Genomic DNA, 17,979 nt, shown 5'->3' on the forward strand with positions numbered 1-17,979 from the left:
TAACTTCTGTTTTCGTATTGTTGTACTTTCGTCCGCAGACTACTTAAGCACATGCCAACTCAGTCGGAAATGTAATATGTAGGCCTAAGTGTAAAGTTAAGTTTCATGTTCTTCCTTTTTTCTTTCTTTCTTTCTTTCTCTCCCTCTCTCTGTCTCTCTCCTTTTCCTCTATCTTCTTTTAAAAAAAAAAAAATTCTTTCTTTTCTTCTCATTTTTCTGTGTGTGACATGCGTTGCGCGTACGTCTATCAATGTCTTAATATGGTAGATTTACATTTTGATGTTTCCCTTTGTAGGTGCACCTTATATTCCAGAAAGTGCCCTATTTTGATGGTGCCCCCCCCCCCATGTATTGATCTCGATAAAAAATAAATTTCTCATTAATTCTATTTCCAATATATCTAATACTTGCACTAATCTCCAATTTAAAAAAATCGTCTACTTTCTCTCAAGACAACATTATATAAAGGATTCATTAATGCAAGGCTATCACGCGAGTAATCTCTCAATTTCTAACTTCCTGCTTTCCTCATCTCCCAGTCTCCCTTGCTTTAATATTCCTCGTTACTTCCTTCCAATTGAACTCCAACTTAATTGATGTTATACACTGTATCTATTCTTCAACTACAGGTAGATGCAAATGTTACTCAAAATCCATTATATAAATCACACTCAGGATACAGCCAATCGACGAGAATTGCTTCAATCTATATTTTACATGTATCATTAATATATGGTTTTACAATGGCTATGGTGATGAGTTGTCTAGGTAACATGTTGATGTGTTTGTTAAAATGTATTACCATGGTGCACCTTCTTGGTTACAAACAAATTATGTGTATGTATTAACGTAAGTTCGTGCCTTTACATATCACAGTAGAAATCAATGTTTTATATTTGATGCAGAATAATATTAATATTTGGAGATTAGAAACACAAACAGTTTCCATAACCGTTCAAGTGTTTCAAGAAAAAGTTAAGAAAACTTTCTCCTGGATGTAAATTGGAATTTTAAGCGGTTTCATTGGAATTAATCGAGAAATTCCCCTCGCTAGCGTGTAAATAAAAATACGCCGGCCGGCCATACGTAAATGGCAGTGACGGTAACAACGAATTAGGAGGAAGGGGTGCATACGTGAACTACAAGCGATGATGATGGGGCGGGTGGCAGGGGTAGGGGGCAAAGTTCGCCCCACTCTTCAAGTACCCCCCTCCCCAAAGGGCCACTTTTACTTTGTAAAGAAGTGCCCCTTCCCCTTTTTAACTCGGATAAGCGCACATTTCATCAACACATGTGCCCCCTTTCCTATCTGATAAGGGCTATTTAGAAAAATGAGGCCCTTCATAAATAAAAAGTGTCCCTTTTCATCTCTGGTAAATGACCATTTTCATATATGAGAAGTTAATTCTTTTCACTTCAGTGCGCTCTTCACCTCCGATAATTGCCCCTATTCAAATCTGAGAGATGCTCGTTTTACTTTGAAAAGTACCCCTTCCCCTCCTGATAGGTACTCTTTTCATCTATGATGGGTGCCCATTTTCACCTTTGCTAACTGCCCTTTTATTTTGAATCGTGCCCCTTTCCCTTTCTATTAAGGGACCTATCCCCTTTTCATAAATGCCCCTTTTCACCTCTGATAAATCAATTTCTGATGGATGCCCCTTTTCCGTCGACAAATGCCCATTTCCCATACTCATAAGTGCCCAATCTCATTTCTGGTGAGTGCCTCCTTTCAGGTGTAAGAAGTGCCCAGTTTAAACCTTGATAATTACTCTTTGTACCTTGACACATGCTCCTTTTCTTTTCTAATAAGTGTCTTTATCCCTTTCGATATGTGTCCCCTTAACCTCTCATCATCAGGCACGTAGGCACGGGGGGGGGGGGGGGGGGGGGGGGGGGGGGGGGGGGGGGGGGGGGGCACGGGGGGGGGGGGGCACGTGCCCCCTAACCTGCTCATCATTAGTCTTGCACTAATTTAAAGCGACTAAGAGTAATTTCCCCTAAAGCTTGCTTGCTCGCTCGCATTTATAGATGATACAATTATATGTCACTTTAAAACAAATGTTTTTTCAGTCTTCCGTGATGCTTATAACCCCATCATGATTTGGTTTTTTCCTCTTTCTAAGATGTAATTTTTCACTCTGCGACCTCACAGATCTTACCTTTTTTTCTCGCTCGCTTTGCTCGCTCGCAAATGAATATTCAGACAATCACACTCAGCCGAAAGTGTGATGCTTAAGCAATAACTTGTATGATATATAAAGAAAAACAAATATTGAAATCGTCCCTGATAATGGGATCACAATGAAAGGGTATATACCAATGTCTAAAAAAATGTATAATTTCGCCTTGAGATTTCGCTTTGTAGGTGCCCTTTTTTGTTGGTGCTTTCCACTTTGGAAATAGCTCCGCCGCCCCTGCTTACGCATTAGCGCCAGCGTTAATTTCACGCTTGCACGCACAGGGGGTGTGTGTGTGTGTGTGTGTGTGTGTGGGGGGGGGTTCCTCTCTAGCTCTGAAGCTGATTTTTTTTTTACCTAGATTCGTGCGATTCGGTTAATACTTTTAGAGGGAGTCTGAGGGGTGATGTGCCCCCCTCTGAAGCTGACATTTTTTTGGATTTTTGAAACTGGATTCGTGCGTTTTGGTTAATACTTTTTTGGGGAGTCTGATTTGATTTCAAAACACCTGCAGTTAATGCGGGATGGTGTTGCAGCCTCTCTTTCCCCGAAAATTTAAAAATTACCAATATGCATTTGTTATATCTTATCTCGTATATTTTGGTGACAATTAACACTTTTCACAACATACATAAGCTCAAATTTCCGCTCACTCGCCAAATTATTAAACCAGGAAATAGATATTGGGGCAAGAGGCTTCAGCCCCCACTGATGGAAATGTCAAAAAAATTGCGCGCGAGCATAACTTGAAAACGGGGAATGTTGATATCGGACAAGAGATGTGACGTGAGCATGTCCCCTTTCCAAAATAATTGTGCCCGTTTGTAGGTACCAGTACACTATTAAAGTCCAGTGCTTCTAATATGACCTTGTCAGTATTGGTAAGTTTAAATAATGGTCTGCGCGAATTTCGAATTTCCGGCCCCCCCTATTGGAAAATCCTGGATCCGCGCCTGCTATTGATCTAACTCCGGGAAGCTCCAACACCGGCGCGCAGCGTCGGAGCTTCGGTCAAACTGTCGTGGTGGCTTCGAAAAAAAAAAATGGGGCGACGTTATCGTTAAAATCTGCAAAGGGAGTACTTACAATTTTTACATCATAGGGTGCACTACTTCTTAGGGCATAACAATGATCACTTGAATTCATAATTTGAAGAAGTCTTCGATGGGAAAAAAGGGTTTTTCAGAGAACTACCCAAACGACTATTCCATGTTGCAGCGTCGATTCAAAATGGCGAAGAGACTGTACGCATGCGCGGCAGAGCCGCAGAAAGTATGAATATTCATGCTATCGAGTGCCGATCGCTCGAAATCGCTGAATATGCACGAGGTTGAGAAGGACTCTGTTTGTTCGAGTCGTGCATATTCAGCAATTTCGAGCGATCGGCACTCGATAGCATGAATATTCATACTTTCTGCGGCTCTGCCGAGCATGCGTACAGTCTCTTCGCCATTTTGAATCGACGCTGCAACATGGAATAGTCGTTTGGGTAGTGCTCTGAAAAACCCTTTTTTTCCCATCGAAGACTTCTTCAAATTATGAATTCAAGTGATCATTGTTATGCCCTGAGAAGTCGTGCACCCTATGATGTAAAATTGTAAGTACTCCCTTTGCAGATTTTAACGATAACGTCGCCCCATTTTTTTTTTTCGAAGCCACCACGACAGTTTGACCGAAGCTCCGACGCTGCGCGCCGGTGTTGGAGCTTCCCGGAGTTACTATTGATCATGACTTTACAATATATGAAATAAAATGACATGTACCATAAACTTTGTGTCTTGATATTGGTAATCTCAAAATAAAGTGTTGTATGCTTTCTCCAGAATTTTAACATGTTTACAAAAAATTGTGAAGACATAACTTAAATCGGAATAATGTTGTTGGTGTTTATGATAATGATGATGAATTGATGATGACTTTTCACCTTTGTAGACTGGCATATTAAAGGGGAAGTCCACCCTGAAATTAAGTTAGTTTTAATAGGAGTAGAAAAATGAGAGAAACAAGTCAGTGAAAGTTTGAGCAAATTCCGATTAAAAATAAGGAAGTTAGGATTTTTGAAGTTGTGATCAATCAAACACAAATTGGCAACTCTATGACGTATCATGCGAGCTCAACTTCCATTTGCTCAGTACTAAAAAAATCTAAAATTTTCATTTTCCCTCAAGAAAAATTTCAACCATACATGCACCCTAAATATAATAATTGCAAATATGTTTCTATACTCCCCCTGCAAGGAACAAATATATATTCCGTCATCAATAACGAAGAAAACATGATTTTATGGAATATTATGCACAAAGCAAATGAAGGAGAGCTCGTATAATAAGTCACAGAGTTGCCAATTTGTATTTGATTGATCACAACTTCAATAATTCATAACTTTCTTATTTTCATTCAGAATTTGCTCAAACTTTCACTCACCTGATTTTCTTATTATTCTGCCTCTTTCGAAACAAACTTATTTGGGGGTGGACTTTCCCTTTAAACAGGTCAGTGATCAATTTCATTGAATCATCAATTTTGACAGTTGACACTCCTTTCTGGTTGTAGGACCATCACCCAAGGCCAAGACAAGAAGAGCATCATCTCAAGATGTCCTCCCCAACCGTCTACCAACCCTTGGTCTACTGGGCTCAGACAGAGAAAACTATCTCACTCAAGGTCGACCTCAATGACGTCTCTGTAAGTTACATGGCCCTGATTGGTCCATTGCTAGTCCAGCCTGGTGGTTTATATGAATAATTATATTAGTGATATATGGGATGAAAAAGAAAGACAACAACTTTGCTGTTGTAATACTGCAAATATATTACCAATTTAATTGAATTGAAAAGGTATTTATACCAAAAAAAAATTGCAATTCAAGAGCTGAATTATAAGCATAGGTCATACATAGAAATACAGAGTAGGGAAAAATGATGCACAAGCATAAAGGGAGAAAAAAGAGGGTTGAACTGTTCACGCTTTTGCGACAATATAAACAAAGTAGATTTGCACCTTTCATGAACTGCAGCAACAACTTAATCTTGAGACAAAAGCTTGAGATCATGCCCTTAATGAACAAGTGTATGACTTTTTTTCAAGCACATGAATTTTTTTTTTTTTTTTATACTAGTAGATGTCGGTTGACTTTCATTTCCCCCCCCCCTGAAATACCTTTTAGAGCATGCGGTCAGGCGTTAATAGTTGTTATCACATCTGATAAATCTTTTAACTAGTTATTTTTGTTTTCTTTATAAATGCAGCAGAGCTCCAATTCATAAATATTACTTTTTCTTATTATCGTAACTACTTTTCTTTCCATTAGTCACCAGAAGTGGAACTTAAATCCAAGACGTTGACTTTTAAAGGTAAGCTTGAATTTGAGATTTACTTAATGTTTTAGAGATATCAACTTTCAATCTGGAGGATGAAGTCATTGCTCTATTTAAGGGCAGATCTTGGCAAGAAAAAAAAAACTTACAAGACAGTGAGTCAACTGTTGTAGATCCCAAATGGTCAATCTTTATAAAATTGCATGATATCAGTCAGACAGAACAGAAAGGATATTTGCAAATGGAAATGTCTACTGTATGCCAACTTTCACATCACAAAATAATGTGCATATACTAAACAGCTGACCAATATAATGTATAAGAAAGAAGGAAAATCCTCTTTTAACACAAGATTATTTTACATCAAGAAAGTATAATTTGAAATTGTTTGAATATAATTACATTCAATACAAAATGCAATTTGTTAATCTTTTGAACAGGCTATGGTCTCGGAGCAAGTGGAATTCATCAGTATGAGTTTTCTCTGGACTTCCATGACGAAGTAGACCCTGATGTGAGTGGTCTGATAATTGATCTGGGCTGTATGTTGTCAAATATATAGGGTTATGTAAAAATCTCTTGAAATGTCCAGTTGTTCGGACCAAGTTTTACATAGAGAGCGGTCATTTATTTACATATATGCTGCCCCTGCAATTTGGAACACTTTCCCATCTCATATGAAGGAGACATCCTCAAGTTAAAGTTTAAAACTCTCCAACATAGCCTCTTTAAACAGCATTTTGACCGAGCTACAGTCAGGCATTTATGTCACCTATTTCTGCCTTTTCTATCTTTCTTCCTAAGCGCATAGAGATGCTATGGTAGTGATACACCCTATAAAAGCAGTATTTTATTATTATTACAGTCAAACCTGTCTACAGCGACCACCCAAGGGAAACAAAAAATGTGCTTGCGGTAGACGGGTGGTCTTAAAGCAGGTTTGACTTTATTATGTAATGGGTTGGGTTGTAAGTTAGGTTTGAAGTGCAGAATTCAGTAAGTTAAAGTATAGGGAACTGATAGCCGATCAATTGTCACCAAATTACTACACCAAAGCATGTGTTGTACAACCAGAGTATTATTAAGATTATTGCCGGTTCCCCATACTCATGTGCTTCCTCTTTAATTTACAGAAATCACAGAAAACTTTTAGGTATCATGAACGATAGATCTGTCATAAAAGTAAAGCGATTGCATCATTCACAACCAACATGTTAAAGCCCATTTGCACTAGTTTGGCCGGGAGGGATTAGACCTCCCTGTGTGGTCACCAACAGGTGGTTATCTCATCAAATCAGCTCTCAATTATTGCTGTATGCTTTTTGTTTCTCTTCAAACTTCAGGCTAGTGCATTCCGTGTGCTTGATCGCCAAGTTGATTTCAACATCAGCAAGAAGTCTGTCCTTTCCTTCTGGCCGAGATTGACCAGTGGAGAGCGCCCCCGTTGGCTACGCATTGACTTTGACCGATGGAGGAGTGGTGAATCGGATGAAGAAGAGGATGAGGACGCGAAAAAGGTTAATAATTCTTATTTTGAGATCATATAGCTTTAATATACTCTGCACCTAGACTAAAGAGAAAAAAGTTAATAATTTGAGTGTCAAGATCCTTTTGTTTACCTAAGATCTGCACCTTCAACATGTTCACAGTATTTTGAGTTTTACTTGATCAATCAGAAATTATTGCAAAGTTCATAGTGCATCAGTGGTATGATATCCCTCTTTATTGAGTTTACTCTATACTGATATTTAGAATGTCATGTGGGTAAATATATCTTTTGATAATATAATTTTGATGTTCTGAAAGGGTATTTTAATGAAGGCCAACTGTCCATGAAGATCTACTGAAACCTATACTAAAGTAACCTGTACGCCTGCTTGTAAACATTGCATTGGTGGTCTACCTTTAACAGGCTTTATTTGCAGGGGAAAAAAACAAGCTGCAAAGTTTTGTAAAAACTGCTTTAAAAACGCAGCAGACAATTGCATGATGTCACAGGATTTGGGCATCCTTACAACTATGCAGATGGTTGCTCCTTTTCCAGATGTTATTTTGAGTGAGGATCATGACCGGTATTTTTGTTTACAATTTTCAGAAGCGGGAGCAGGAAGAGCACTTCAAGGAGTTGGAAGAACAGCTCATGGGTGCAGAGAAACAAGGTACGGTCAAACCTGCTTTAGTGACCACCTGTCTACAAAGACCACATTTTTTGTTTCCCTTGAAAATGGTTTCTCATTGAAAAATATACTAAAGGAACCTGTACATAAAGACCACCTGCTTTATAAAGACTGCTTTTTTGTCTCCCTTTGGTGGTCTTTATAGACAGGTTTCACTACAAAAATGAAATGCTCTTTACTCTTACCAAACTAGTAGTTTGCAGATCTATGTACATACATTTTAGTTAACTGGATATGATTGCTCCACATCGTTCATATTTTTATATGATATCTAGAATCGAGGAGAGTAAAGTGAAAGGCGCCCTTTTCATGGTCTTTGATTTACCTAACAACAACTTCAGCAACTTCAAAATATTTTTGTGAATAGAGTTATTTGTAGGTGATTGTTAAGAATCAACTCCTTCATAAATAAATGTGCAAGTGTCAAATATGACACACATTACTTACCAGTGTTAAATTATGTGCATCTGTTCCCTGTTTCACAAAACTTGATATCAAGAACAAGTAACAGTAATTGCTATAAGATACTGAAATCATTGCATTTGATTGGCTGTGAGAAAATTTGATACAAAAAATTGACAGTTCTAATCGATAAGAAGTTTTATGAAACAGGGCCCTGTTCAACATGTATTATTTCATGTGCAAGAATAACTTTGTGAGAATTGTTAGGCAAAAGCTCTTATTATCTTATTATTGTTATCACAATACCTAGTTTTATCATTTCTGTAAATCTCCCTTAAAGAATGGTTCCTTTCTTTAAACATTGCATGGTTTTCTTGTTGTTTTCAGCCTACCAAGATATAAAGAATGTGTATCTCTTCATGTATAACCTGATACAATGGATCATCTTTACCATGGTCTTTGTCTACTGCCTGGGAAAATTCATCCTCCATGGAAAAGGTGAATATAGCCAAACCTGCTTTAGTGACCACCTGTCTACAAAGACCACATTTTTTGTTTCCCCTGAAAAATGGTTTCTCATTAAAACATGTACTAAAGGAACCTGTATATAAATACCTCCTGTCTACAAAAAAAAACACTTGTTGTGTTTCCCTTGGGCAGTCTCTGTAGACAGGTTTAACTGTACCAGATTTAAAGAAAAAAATGAATCGAGTTATGAGAGGAATGTCAGCTTTGATTTATAACAAATAGTTAAGTTTATCTCCGTCTAGAAAATTGTGATTCCATCAACTACCAATGTCCAGATTTTGAAAAGAGGATAGAAGTTCTTATTACACGTGTGTGGTATATTGTGTTACATAACCCTCTCTAATCCATATTCTTCAGTTTCTTCATTATTTTTGTTTCATGCTTTTCTTTTCTTTTTTTCCCTGAAAAGGTATGAAAGAAAGAAAATGTTGTTGTTGGAAAATACATTTTCTAAATCTTTTTGTTTTATGAGTGGTCATAGAACAGGAACTAAGCAATATGTTTACCCTTTCTTATTAATCAACTATTGTACATTTTAAACTAAAATCATTTCTTTACCATTCATTTGTACGATTGTTCCATCGTGGTCAGAACCCAAGATGACCATTTAATTCCTAATGAAATCAATCATATGCTCCATCTTATTTCAGAGGACCTACCGGCTGCTTATGATTGGGCGATCATACCGCTGGGGATCGCTCAAGTGTTTGCTTGTCTGGAGGTTATACATGCTATGACGGGGCTAGTCAAGTCTGGTACTATGACGGTATTCATGCAGGTAAGATTGTCTTCTTGATTGTAAATCCATTTTAAACCTGTTGACTCCTGAACATCTGTCAATCCCATAGGCTTAATACATAAACCCCCCGGTTCCAGGAGGCAAAGGTTTAATTGTTAATCCAGCTCAGTGGGGTCACCTCATATTCATAAGGGTAAGGCATGATCATAAGCGGCGTTGAAAATGACCCCGTATTCACTGACTTTCAAGAGCATCTGCCACAAAATAAGACCCCCTTTTTTTCTAAAAGCAGGTACAAAATGGGATACAAATATTACCCTATGTGGCTTATGGAGTAAAAATGTACATTTTGATTAGAAAAAGAACACATTTGATTGTATATTTAAATCAATTTTAGTGTAAACTAATTTCATTGTAAATCCCATTCGATAAATATTTGATTTGATGGTGAATCCATTGATTGTTAAATGCATTCATTATATCCACCGGTACTCAGTGTCATACTGGAACGCCCTCACGCGATGTAGGGAATGTCCCTTATTCATCAAACTTATGTAACCTATTGTAAAAATGACTTTGACAAAATTAATTAAGTTTATGGAATTGAATCTGTAAATCATGCAAGGAGCTGATAGTCATATTTGCTGCCCTATGATTTTGTTTTCTATAAGAGTGCTGTAGTATTTTTGAGTACCCTTCCTTTCATTTTGTCAAGTCATTAAAACAATCCGAACATCTGGGATTGAGGGAACTGTAAAGACAAATAAGCTAGTTTTTGTTTTAATGATATATATCTACAGATATATTGCCCTCTGAGATTGGAAATTGTTCCAATTTTTATTTCTTTATTTGATTTTTCATTGGTAAAACATGGTTCATCATTTTGCCTTGAATTGCCTATATGCATATATGGTAAAAAGAAGACTTGTTTCTTTTCAGGTTTTTGGAAGGAATTTTGTTCTGTTTGTTGTGATAATGAACAATCCTGAGCTCAAGGAAGAAGGCATGACACTCTATCTCTTCATGGTATGGAGTGCTGTGGAAGTTGTAAGGTGAGCCAGTCCTCCTTATAATTCATCATTCTAATCCTGGGAAATGTGGAAATAACTTTTGAGCTTTTTCATATTTATTGTATTAAGGTGGAAGAAAATTGTATATACAATCTCTCTGGAAAATCATCACTCTTCAGATGTCCTAATATTCAAAATATGACAAGGAATAGCTGAAGTGTGTGGACCACATGTTTGTGTAGTCCCATATACATATTTCTGTGTACAATGCATGTGACTTTCGGCAAGACTCAGCCAATATCATATCATTTCAACAATTCCAAAACCTCACAGTATACACCAATTCATATGTTCTACATGAGCAACCTTTTTCAATAGATTCCAGACAGTTCCATGACTGATGGACTGATTAATTGTTTCTTTTATCTCAGTTCTAAGAAACCAAGCATAGTGAAAAATTAATTCAATAATATTTCCACCTACCGTACACAATGTTTCACAGCCATTGGCTGAAATGTGCCTTTTTACATAGTATTCTATTTGAGTGACCGGTTTAACCATACTTGTTTTCCCGTTTATTTATTTATTTTTTTTTAAATTTCCAATCATAAATATCTTGATAATGACACAAGTGATTGACTTGTAAAAGTCATGGGGTTCCTGACTGACCTAATGGTTTATAATTTTCATTGCAGCATGAGCTAAATCAAGGATTTTGTTTCAGAATCTGAGACAAAGTTATCCAATCCCTTTAATGCATTAAAAGATAACACATCTTCACCAAAATTAAGTCTTCAACAATCCCTAAATCAAACCTTTTCATCATCCTTTCTTTATTCCACCCTACAGGTATCCATTTTACATGCTGTCGTGTATAGACTATGAAAGTGAAGTGGTAACATGGCTAAGATACACTGTGTGGATCCCTCTCTACCCTCTGGGCTTCCTATCAGAGAGTAAGTATTACCATTACGAACCTCATACATATTCATATATATAGACTATGAAAGTGAAGTGGTAACATGGCTAAGATACACTGTGTGGATCCCTCTCTACCCTCTGGGCTTCCTATCAGAGAGTAAGTATTACCATTACGAACCTCATACATATTCATATATATAGACTATGAAAGTGAAGTGGTAACATGGCTAAGATACACTGTGTGGATCCCTCTCTACCCTCTGGGCTTCCTATCAGAGAGTAAGTATTACCATTACGAACCTCATACATATTCATATATATAGACTATGAAAGTGAAGTGGTAACATGGCTAAGATACACTGTGTGGATCCCTCTCTACCCTCTAGGCTTCCTATCAGAGAGTAAGTATTACCATTACGAACCTCATACATATTCATATATATAGACTATGAAAGTGAAGTGGTAACATGGCTAAGATACACTGTGTGGATCCCTCTCTACCCTCTGGGCTTCCTATCAGAGAGTAAGTATTACCATTACGAACCTCATACATATTCATATATATAGACTATGAAAGTGAAGTGGTAACATGGCTAAGATACACTGTGTGGATCCCTCTCTACCCTCTGGGCTTCCTATCAGAGAGTAAGTATTACCATTACGAACCTCATACATATTCATATATATAGACTATGAAAGTGAAGTGGTAACATGGCTAAGATACACTGTGTGGATCCCTCTCTACCCTCTGGGCTTCCTATCAGAGAGTAAGTATTACCATTACGAACCTCATACATATTCATATATATAGACTATGAAAGTGAAGTGGTAACATGGCTAAGATACACTGTGTGGATCCCTCTCTACCCTCTGGGCTTCCTATCAGAGAGTAAGTATTACCATTACGAACCTCATACATATTCATATATATAGACTATGAAAGTGAAGTGGTAACATGGCTAAGATACACTGTGTGGATCCCTCTCTACCCTCTAGGCTTCCTATCAGAGAGTAAGTATTACCATTACGAACCTCATACATATTCATATATATAGACTATGAAAGTGAAGTGGTAACATGGCTAAGATACACTGTGTGGATCCCTCTCTACCCTCTGGGCTTCCTATCAGAGAGTAAGTATTACCATTACGAACCTCATACATATTCATATATATAGACTATGAAAGTGAAGTGGTAACATGGCTAAGATACACTGTGTGGATCCCTCTCTACCCTCTGGGCTTCCTATCAGAGAGTAAGTATTACCATTACGAACCTCATACATATTCATATATATAGACTATGAAAGTGAAGTGGTAACATGGCTAAGATACACTGTGTGGATCCCTCTCTACCCTCTGGGCTTCCTATCAGAGAGTAAGTATTACCATTACGAACCTCATACATATTCATATATATAGACTATGAAAGTGAAGTGGTAACATGGCTAAGATACACTGTGTGGATCCCTCTCTACCCTCTAGGCTTCCTATCAGAGAGTAAGTATTACCATTACGAACCTCATACATATTCATATATATAGACTATGAAAGTGAAGTGGTAACATGGCTAAGATACACTGTGTGGATCCCTCTCTACCCTCTGGGCTTCCTATCAGAGAGTAAGTATTACCATTACGAACCTCATACATATTCATATATATAGACTATGAAAGTGAAGTGGTAACATGGCTAAGATACACTGTGTGGATCCCTCTCTACCCTCTAGGCTTCCTATCAGAGAGTAAGTATTACTGTTATGAACCTAATACGTATTCATGAGTTTGTTAAATATGCGCATGAGCAGAATGAGGAGGTGAAAAACCACCACATAGTCACAGGTGAGACTTACCAGTAGTTTGTTTATTTTAATACTATTGCTGCTTTTTGTGTGTTGTGAAGTGAAGGAATGTTCTTGTAATGGCCAAGGTGATTGGAGAGTGATGAAGGTTTTTATGCCCAAATCAATAACAGGGAACAATTTGTTTGCTTATGTGTGTATGCTTTTAGATATTTTCCAAATATTGTAAGCCAGTGTGCAACAACTGCATCTTTTGCCCAATGAAAAAATCTTACCAATTCATTCAAAATCATTAGATATCTGTTGACTAATCTGCACTGTCTTCAAGTCTACTTGCCACATTTTGGATTTCTGATACCAACTCTGCACTGCATGGAATATCTTATACAGGCAAAGTGCAAACAAAGATATAATAACATGTATTAGCATAGTTGATGTTTACCACAAGTTGTATTGTTTATTAATGTACGTTGATGTTGTTCTTGTTCTTCTTTGCAGTAATGGTGGTCTGCCTTGCAATACCATTTTACAAAGAAACGGACATGTTCAGTGTTCACCTACCAAACCGAGCCAATATCGCTTTCAGTTTTGTCTACTACATGTACCTGCACATAATCATCATTGTCTCAAGTAAGTACGGTATGGGGAATAAGTTTTATTTGAGAAGGGTTCTCTTTCTAGCCAAACCAGTGTGAAATGACATGGTGTTTTATCTTCTGGTAAGACTGCATTTAGGATTCAGGCAGTATTGTTTTATCATCTGGTAAGACTGCATTTAGGATTCAGGCAGTATTGTTTTATCATCTGGTAAGACTGCATTTAGGATTCAGGCAGTATTGTTTTATCATCTGGTAAGACTGCATTTAGGATTCAGGCAGTATTGTTTTATATACTCATGGAACAACAAGCCAGTCAACCTTATTATTACTTTTCATCCAGTCTGTACTATTAGTTGTGGTAATGAAATTCTGAACTCTTTGTCTGCCATGGTCGACTCATAGGACATACGTGGACCGCCACTTGCCTTTTTCACACTTTCAATGTATATGTAAAATATACACCAATACAATGTGACAGTCTAGGACGTCAATATACGTAATAGACAAAGAGATAAACGCTGTGGGCCCTGTATCTTGAAACTTTTATCAATAACAAAAATTACAATAATTGTTATAAGCTACTAAAATCACGCCATGTGATCAGCTGAAGCAAATTTGTTGTAGAATTTTAGCATTTGTTATTGATAGCAAATTTTATGAAATGGGACCCAGTGGCCTGCATGTAGATCAAGAACTAGAAAGGATTATATAAGAGTGCCTTACACAACTTACAAGGTGATTATGAGGCTTTAGTAATTATCATTATGTTCCAACAGAGTGTTTTATTATCTAGTATGGCTGGTAGTCAGTAAGCCTCCTCCCCCCCCCCCCCCCCCCAAAAAAAAATAATAATAATAATAATAAAAAAATAAAAAATAAATAAATAAATAAATAAATTAAAAAATTAAAAAATTAAATATATCATTTTGTTTAAGTAATTAGATGGAGAGATAAGTATTGCAAAATATTAATTTGTGTAATCTGTGTGGGAGCATGTGGTATATTAGTGAAGGCTCTTGACTCTCATACAAGAGGTTCTGGGTTCTATCCTTGTTCAGTGCTTACATCCTTGAACAAGGTATCTTTCCCACATCTGTCTCTCTCTACCCAGGTGTATGAAACAGATGCAATGTTGGAGTATTTATAATTGGAGGGCCTGCAGCAAGAGCAGTAATGATAATACTACTACTACTACTAATAATAATAGTGGGTTCTTGTATAGCACTCATATCTGTCATATTTGACGCTCCTAGCATTCTGCAATTATTACCCAGGCTTTACAATTGTTGCTATTACGGGGCTCTAGCATTTCAGGGAATTCACTCCTGCCAGGTACCCATTTACATCACCTGGGTCGAGTGTGGCAAATGAAGATTAATGTCTTCTTGCCAAAGGACATTAGTACCCCGGCTGGACTTGAAACGCGGACCTCTTAAACCACAGTCCGATGATGCATCCTCTCGACCACGACACCTCTACATATACCAATGTGGCTACCCTTGGCATAAATAAGATCCAATTATTATTATTATTTTTCTGTTCATATTATCATTGATCTTCTTTTCTGCAGGTGCTCCAACTCTCCTGTCTCACATGTGGCGTCTGAGAAAGAAGAAGTACGGCAAGAGGAGGATCCGAATCGGAGGAGTAAAACCCAAGATGAATTGAGGAATTCTTACACAAAGATTCACATTTATGTAAAGGATTTTCTTATGACCTGTGATTGAGGTACTAGATATTAGATGAATTGAACTGATCAGGTATTAAAATTCATGTATTTGAAAGAAGAAATTTGGGTTGTGAATATGTATTGGTTGTAAGATGAATTGATATGTTGTTTGGTTTAACGATCCATTGAGATTTGAAAGGGAAGATAGGAATTGTGTATTCAGCACTGAATGAAGAAAAATGATGGCTTATACATTCCATTTCCAGACTAAATCAACCATTTTTGTATTAGAATCAGGAGAATTACATCATTTAAGTAGAATTTTATGACTTTAATTCAGTCCATCTTAAAGACATCCATTAACTTTGATCCTCGTATGAGAGGAAGAAATCCAAATTGGTATGAATTGTATTCATAATAAGAAAGTGTGCTATTACAGGAAAAAAAATAGTTTGATCGAGCAATATTTCTTTCTCAATTCAATCCAATCCACAAAATATTGATGCATATACACAATTTGCGCCACTTTCAAAATATGTATGATTGAAAATCAGTGGAATCTCAAAAAGGTGACAGGGTACAGATTCTGAGCCATCATAGGCATGCATAGACCAAGTTTTGTAATATTTTAAGTATGTGAAAAATTTATGTTTCCCAATTTATGTTTCTTGAGAATGTGACATACCAAAGCTTACGTCTAAAAGTATTCAACAAAGGCCATATTTCAACCCGTCCAACTTTCATTCTTAAGTTACGAAAATGCAAAAACATCAAATTTACAAGGGGTATGAACAATCCTGCAGAAAAACACATCTATAAAGCATTACCCTCTTGACTTCTGACGGTTGAAGATGTGTCTGAGCATGGGCAAGTGATAGACATTCATACAAAAACTGAAAACCAATCAAGGCAAATACTGGGAACTTGTTCATTAAAGTTGTGTAATCATTATTCATTTATGGACTGACGGTACATTCTGTGATACAGAGGGTGTTTGTTTTTTTTTTTTAATGATATTTCTAACTGATCTAGTGAATCAATCTAAAACTTGTAGATTTCTGTTCCACACATTTTAGTCATGTATTTTAATATCTTTAGAAACAATAAATTAAAGCACTTATTATACTGACCTCTTCCATATGATTTATGAATAATGTCTTCTAATTAAAAAAAAGAAAAACAGTAACATTATTTGATAGTCATGCAAACTCATTACAGTAAGTTCCATTTTTCATGTTCTTAAAAAAAAATATAAATTGCCAAATTTGTGTTATTCTTCACAATGAAGTGGTATAAGTTCTGTGGGGTGTGAGATATATTACTATAGAGTTGATAAACCAGAGTGATATTGTACTAACATTAAATGATGAGGAAAAAAAATCAATAAATCAGATATTATGTGTGATGTTTTGTTATTTGAAAGATTTTATAGAAAATAAGGGCTTCTATTTTTACAAGCATTAAGACTTTCAAAAATAATATCCATGTGTTTTTTGTTTTGTTTGGATTATTCAGTAATTGAATGGAAACACATAGGAAAGCACAAGCAAGATTATTTTTTCCATATTATTATTAAGGAATTGATCTTCTTTGCATAATACTAATCAATCAGAATTTGTGGGAAGAAAATATCGGCCAACTGCACTGATCAGGTGATTGATAATTGTTCTATAGGTTGGTTGATGGTATATTATTGATGCGATATTATTTAGTAGAATGGTATCTGAGAAACTGAGGGATTACATGATAATGAGTTAAAAGAAGAGAGAGAGAGAGAGTGTGTGTGTGTGTGGAGTGAGGGAGGAGAGAGAGAGAGAGAGAGAGAAAGATAGAGGATGGAAAACACAGAAAGATGAAGTGCACAGATGGGAGAGGGAATGTTTTTTATTTCCGAAAACCATATATACATACAAGTTTTAAAAACATACATATATAAAACACATTCAAATGATAAGAAGGTAAGTAAATGTGTGAAGTATAGACAAACGGTTGGATAGCCCATTTCAGGAGCCTTTTCAAGATGGTCCTGTTCTTCCATGGGGTCCAAAAGCAAAAAATCATATTAATTTAATAACGATATAAATTTTCAATCATAGCAATTTACCAATGCACTATCCCCCGTATCGACCCCCCCCCCCCCCATTATTATTATTATTATTATTTATTTACAATCATAAATGGGTATTAATTGTATCTAAAAACATATTTCTCTGTCATAACATTTCAAACTAAAACTTTGTATTTCTTTATTAAATATAGCCAAACTTCTTGATTGTCGAGTGTGCATATGTGATCCATTATACAATTTACTTCAGCGATACAGAAATGTACGCTTACAATTCTGTATTTTTCGTTTAGGCAAAACTAAATTAGTACTTCTAAGGGCATAGTTTGTAGTTTTTATAATAAACTTCTCTTTCAAATATACATGTGCCAAATCGTGAAATAGTTTATACATCAAAGAATAACTGTGCCTAACTTGCCTATTTTCTAATCGGAGGGAGCTAGGGAGGGTAACTGAGAGGGTGATAGATGGCTGGGAGAGAAAAGTTGGTTTTAAAGGAACAGACTGATTAAAAATAAAGGCAGAGAAGAGACTACACACAGAACAAAATCATGTTCTAGCAACGCCCCTGA

At 36.5% G+C, this 17,979-nt stretch overlaps 1 protein-coding gene across 1 annotated transcript; it reads left to right on the top strand.

The window, feature by feature from the left end:
- The first annotated feature begins 54 nt into the window (after positions 1-54).
- Positions 55-16,733, top strand: LOC592581 (very-long-chain (3R)-3-hydroxyacyl-CoA dehydratase 3). The gene is made up of 12 exons (XM_030976754.1): positions 55-71; positions 4,734-4,865; positions 5,491-5,533; positions 5,938-6,011; positions 6,841-7,014; positions 7,593-7,656; positions 8,464-8,574; positions 9,255-9,382; positions 10,283-10,395; positions 11,203-11,309; positions 13,573-13,704; positions 15,244-16,733. Exons 2-12 carry the CDS (start codon positions 4,776-4,778, stop codon positions 15,339-15,341), a joined length of 1,134 nt encoding a protein of 377 aa, XP_030832614.1. The 5' UTR covers positions 55-71; positions 4,734-4,775; the 3' UTR covers positions 15,342-16,733.
- The last annotated feature ends 1,246 nt before the right edge of the window (positions 16,734-17,979 follow it).

This window comes from Strongylocentrotus purpuratus, unplaced genomic scaffold (genome assembly GCF_000002235.5).
Source record: "Strongylocentrotus purpuratus isolate Spur 01 unplaced genomic scaffold, Spur_5.0 spur5_scaffold_9, whole genome shotgun sequence".
Taxonomy (NCBI): Eukaryota; Metazoa; Echinodermata; class Echinoidea; order Camarodonta; family Strongylocentrotidae; genus Strongylocentrotus; species Strongylocentrotus purpuratus.

What these genes read in the sequence shown, in the direction of transcription:
- LOC592581 (XM_030976754.1), top strand. Translation starts at nt 4,776, where the DNA reads ATGTCCTCCCCAACCGTCTACCAACCCTTGGTCTACTGGGCTCAGACA. An exon ending in TCGACCTCAATGACGTCTCT is followed by an intron (nt 4,866 to 5,490) that starts GTAAGTTACATG and finishes TCTTTCCATTAG; the next exon opens with TCACCAGAAGTGGAACTTAA. An exon ending in ATTCATCCTCCATGGAAAAG is followed by an intron (nt 8,575 to 9,254) that starts GTGAATATAGCC and finishes ATCTTATTTCAG; the next exon opens with AGGACCTACCGGCTGCTTAT.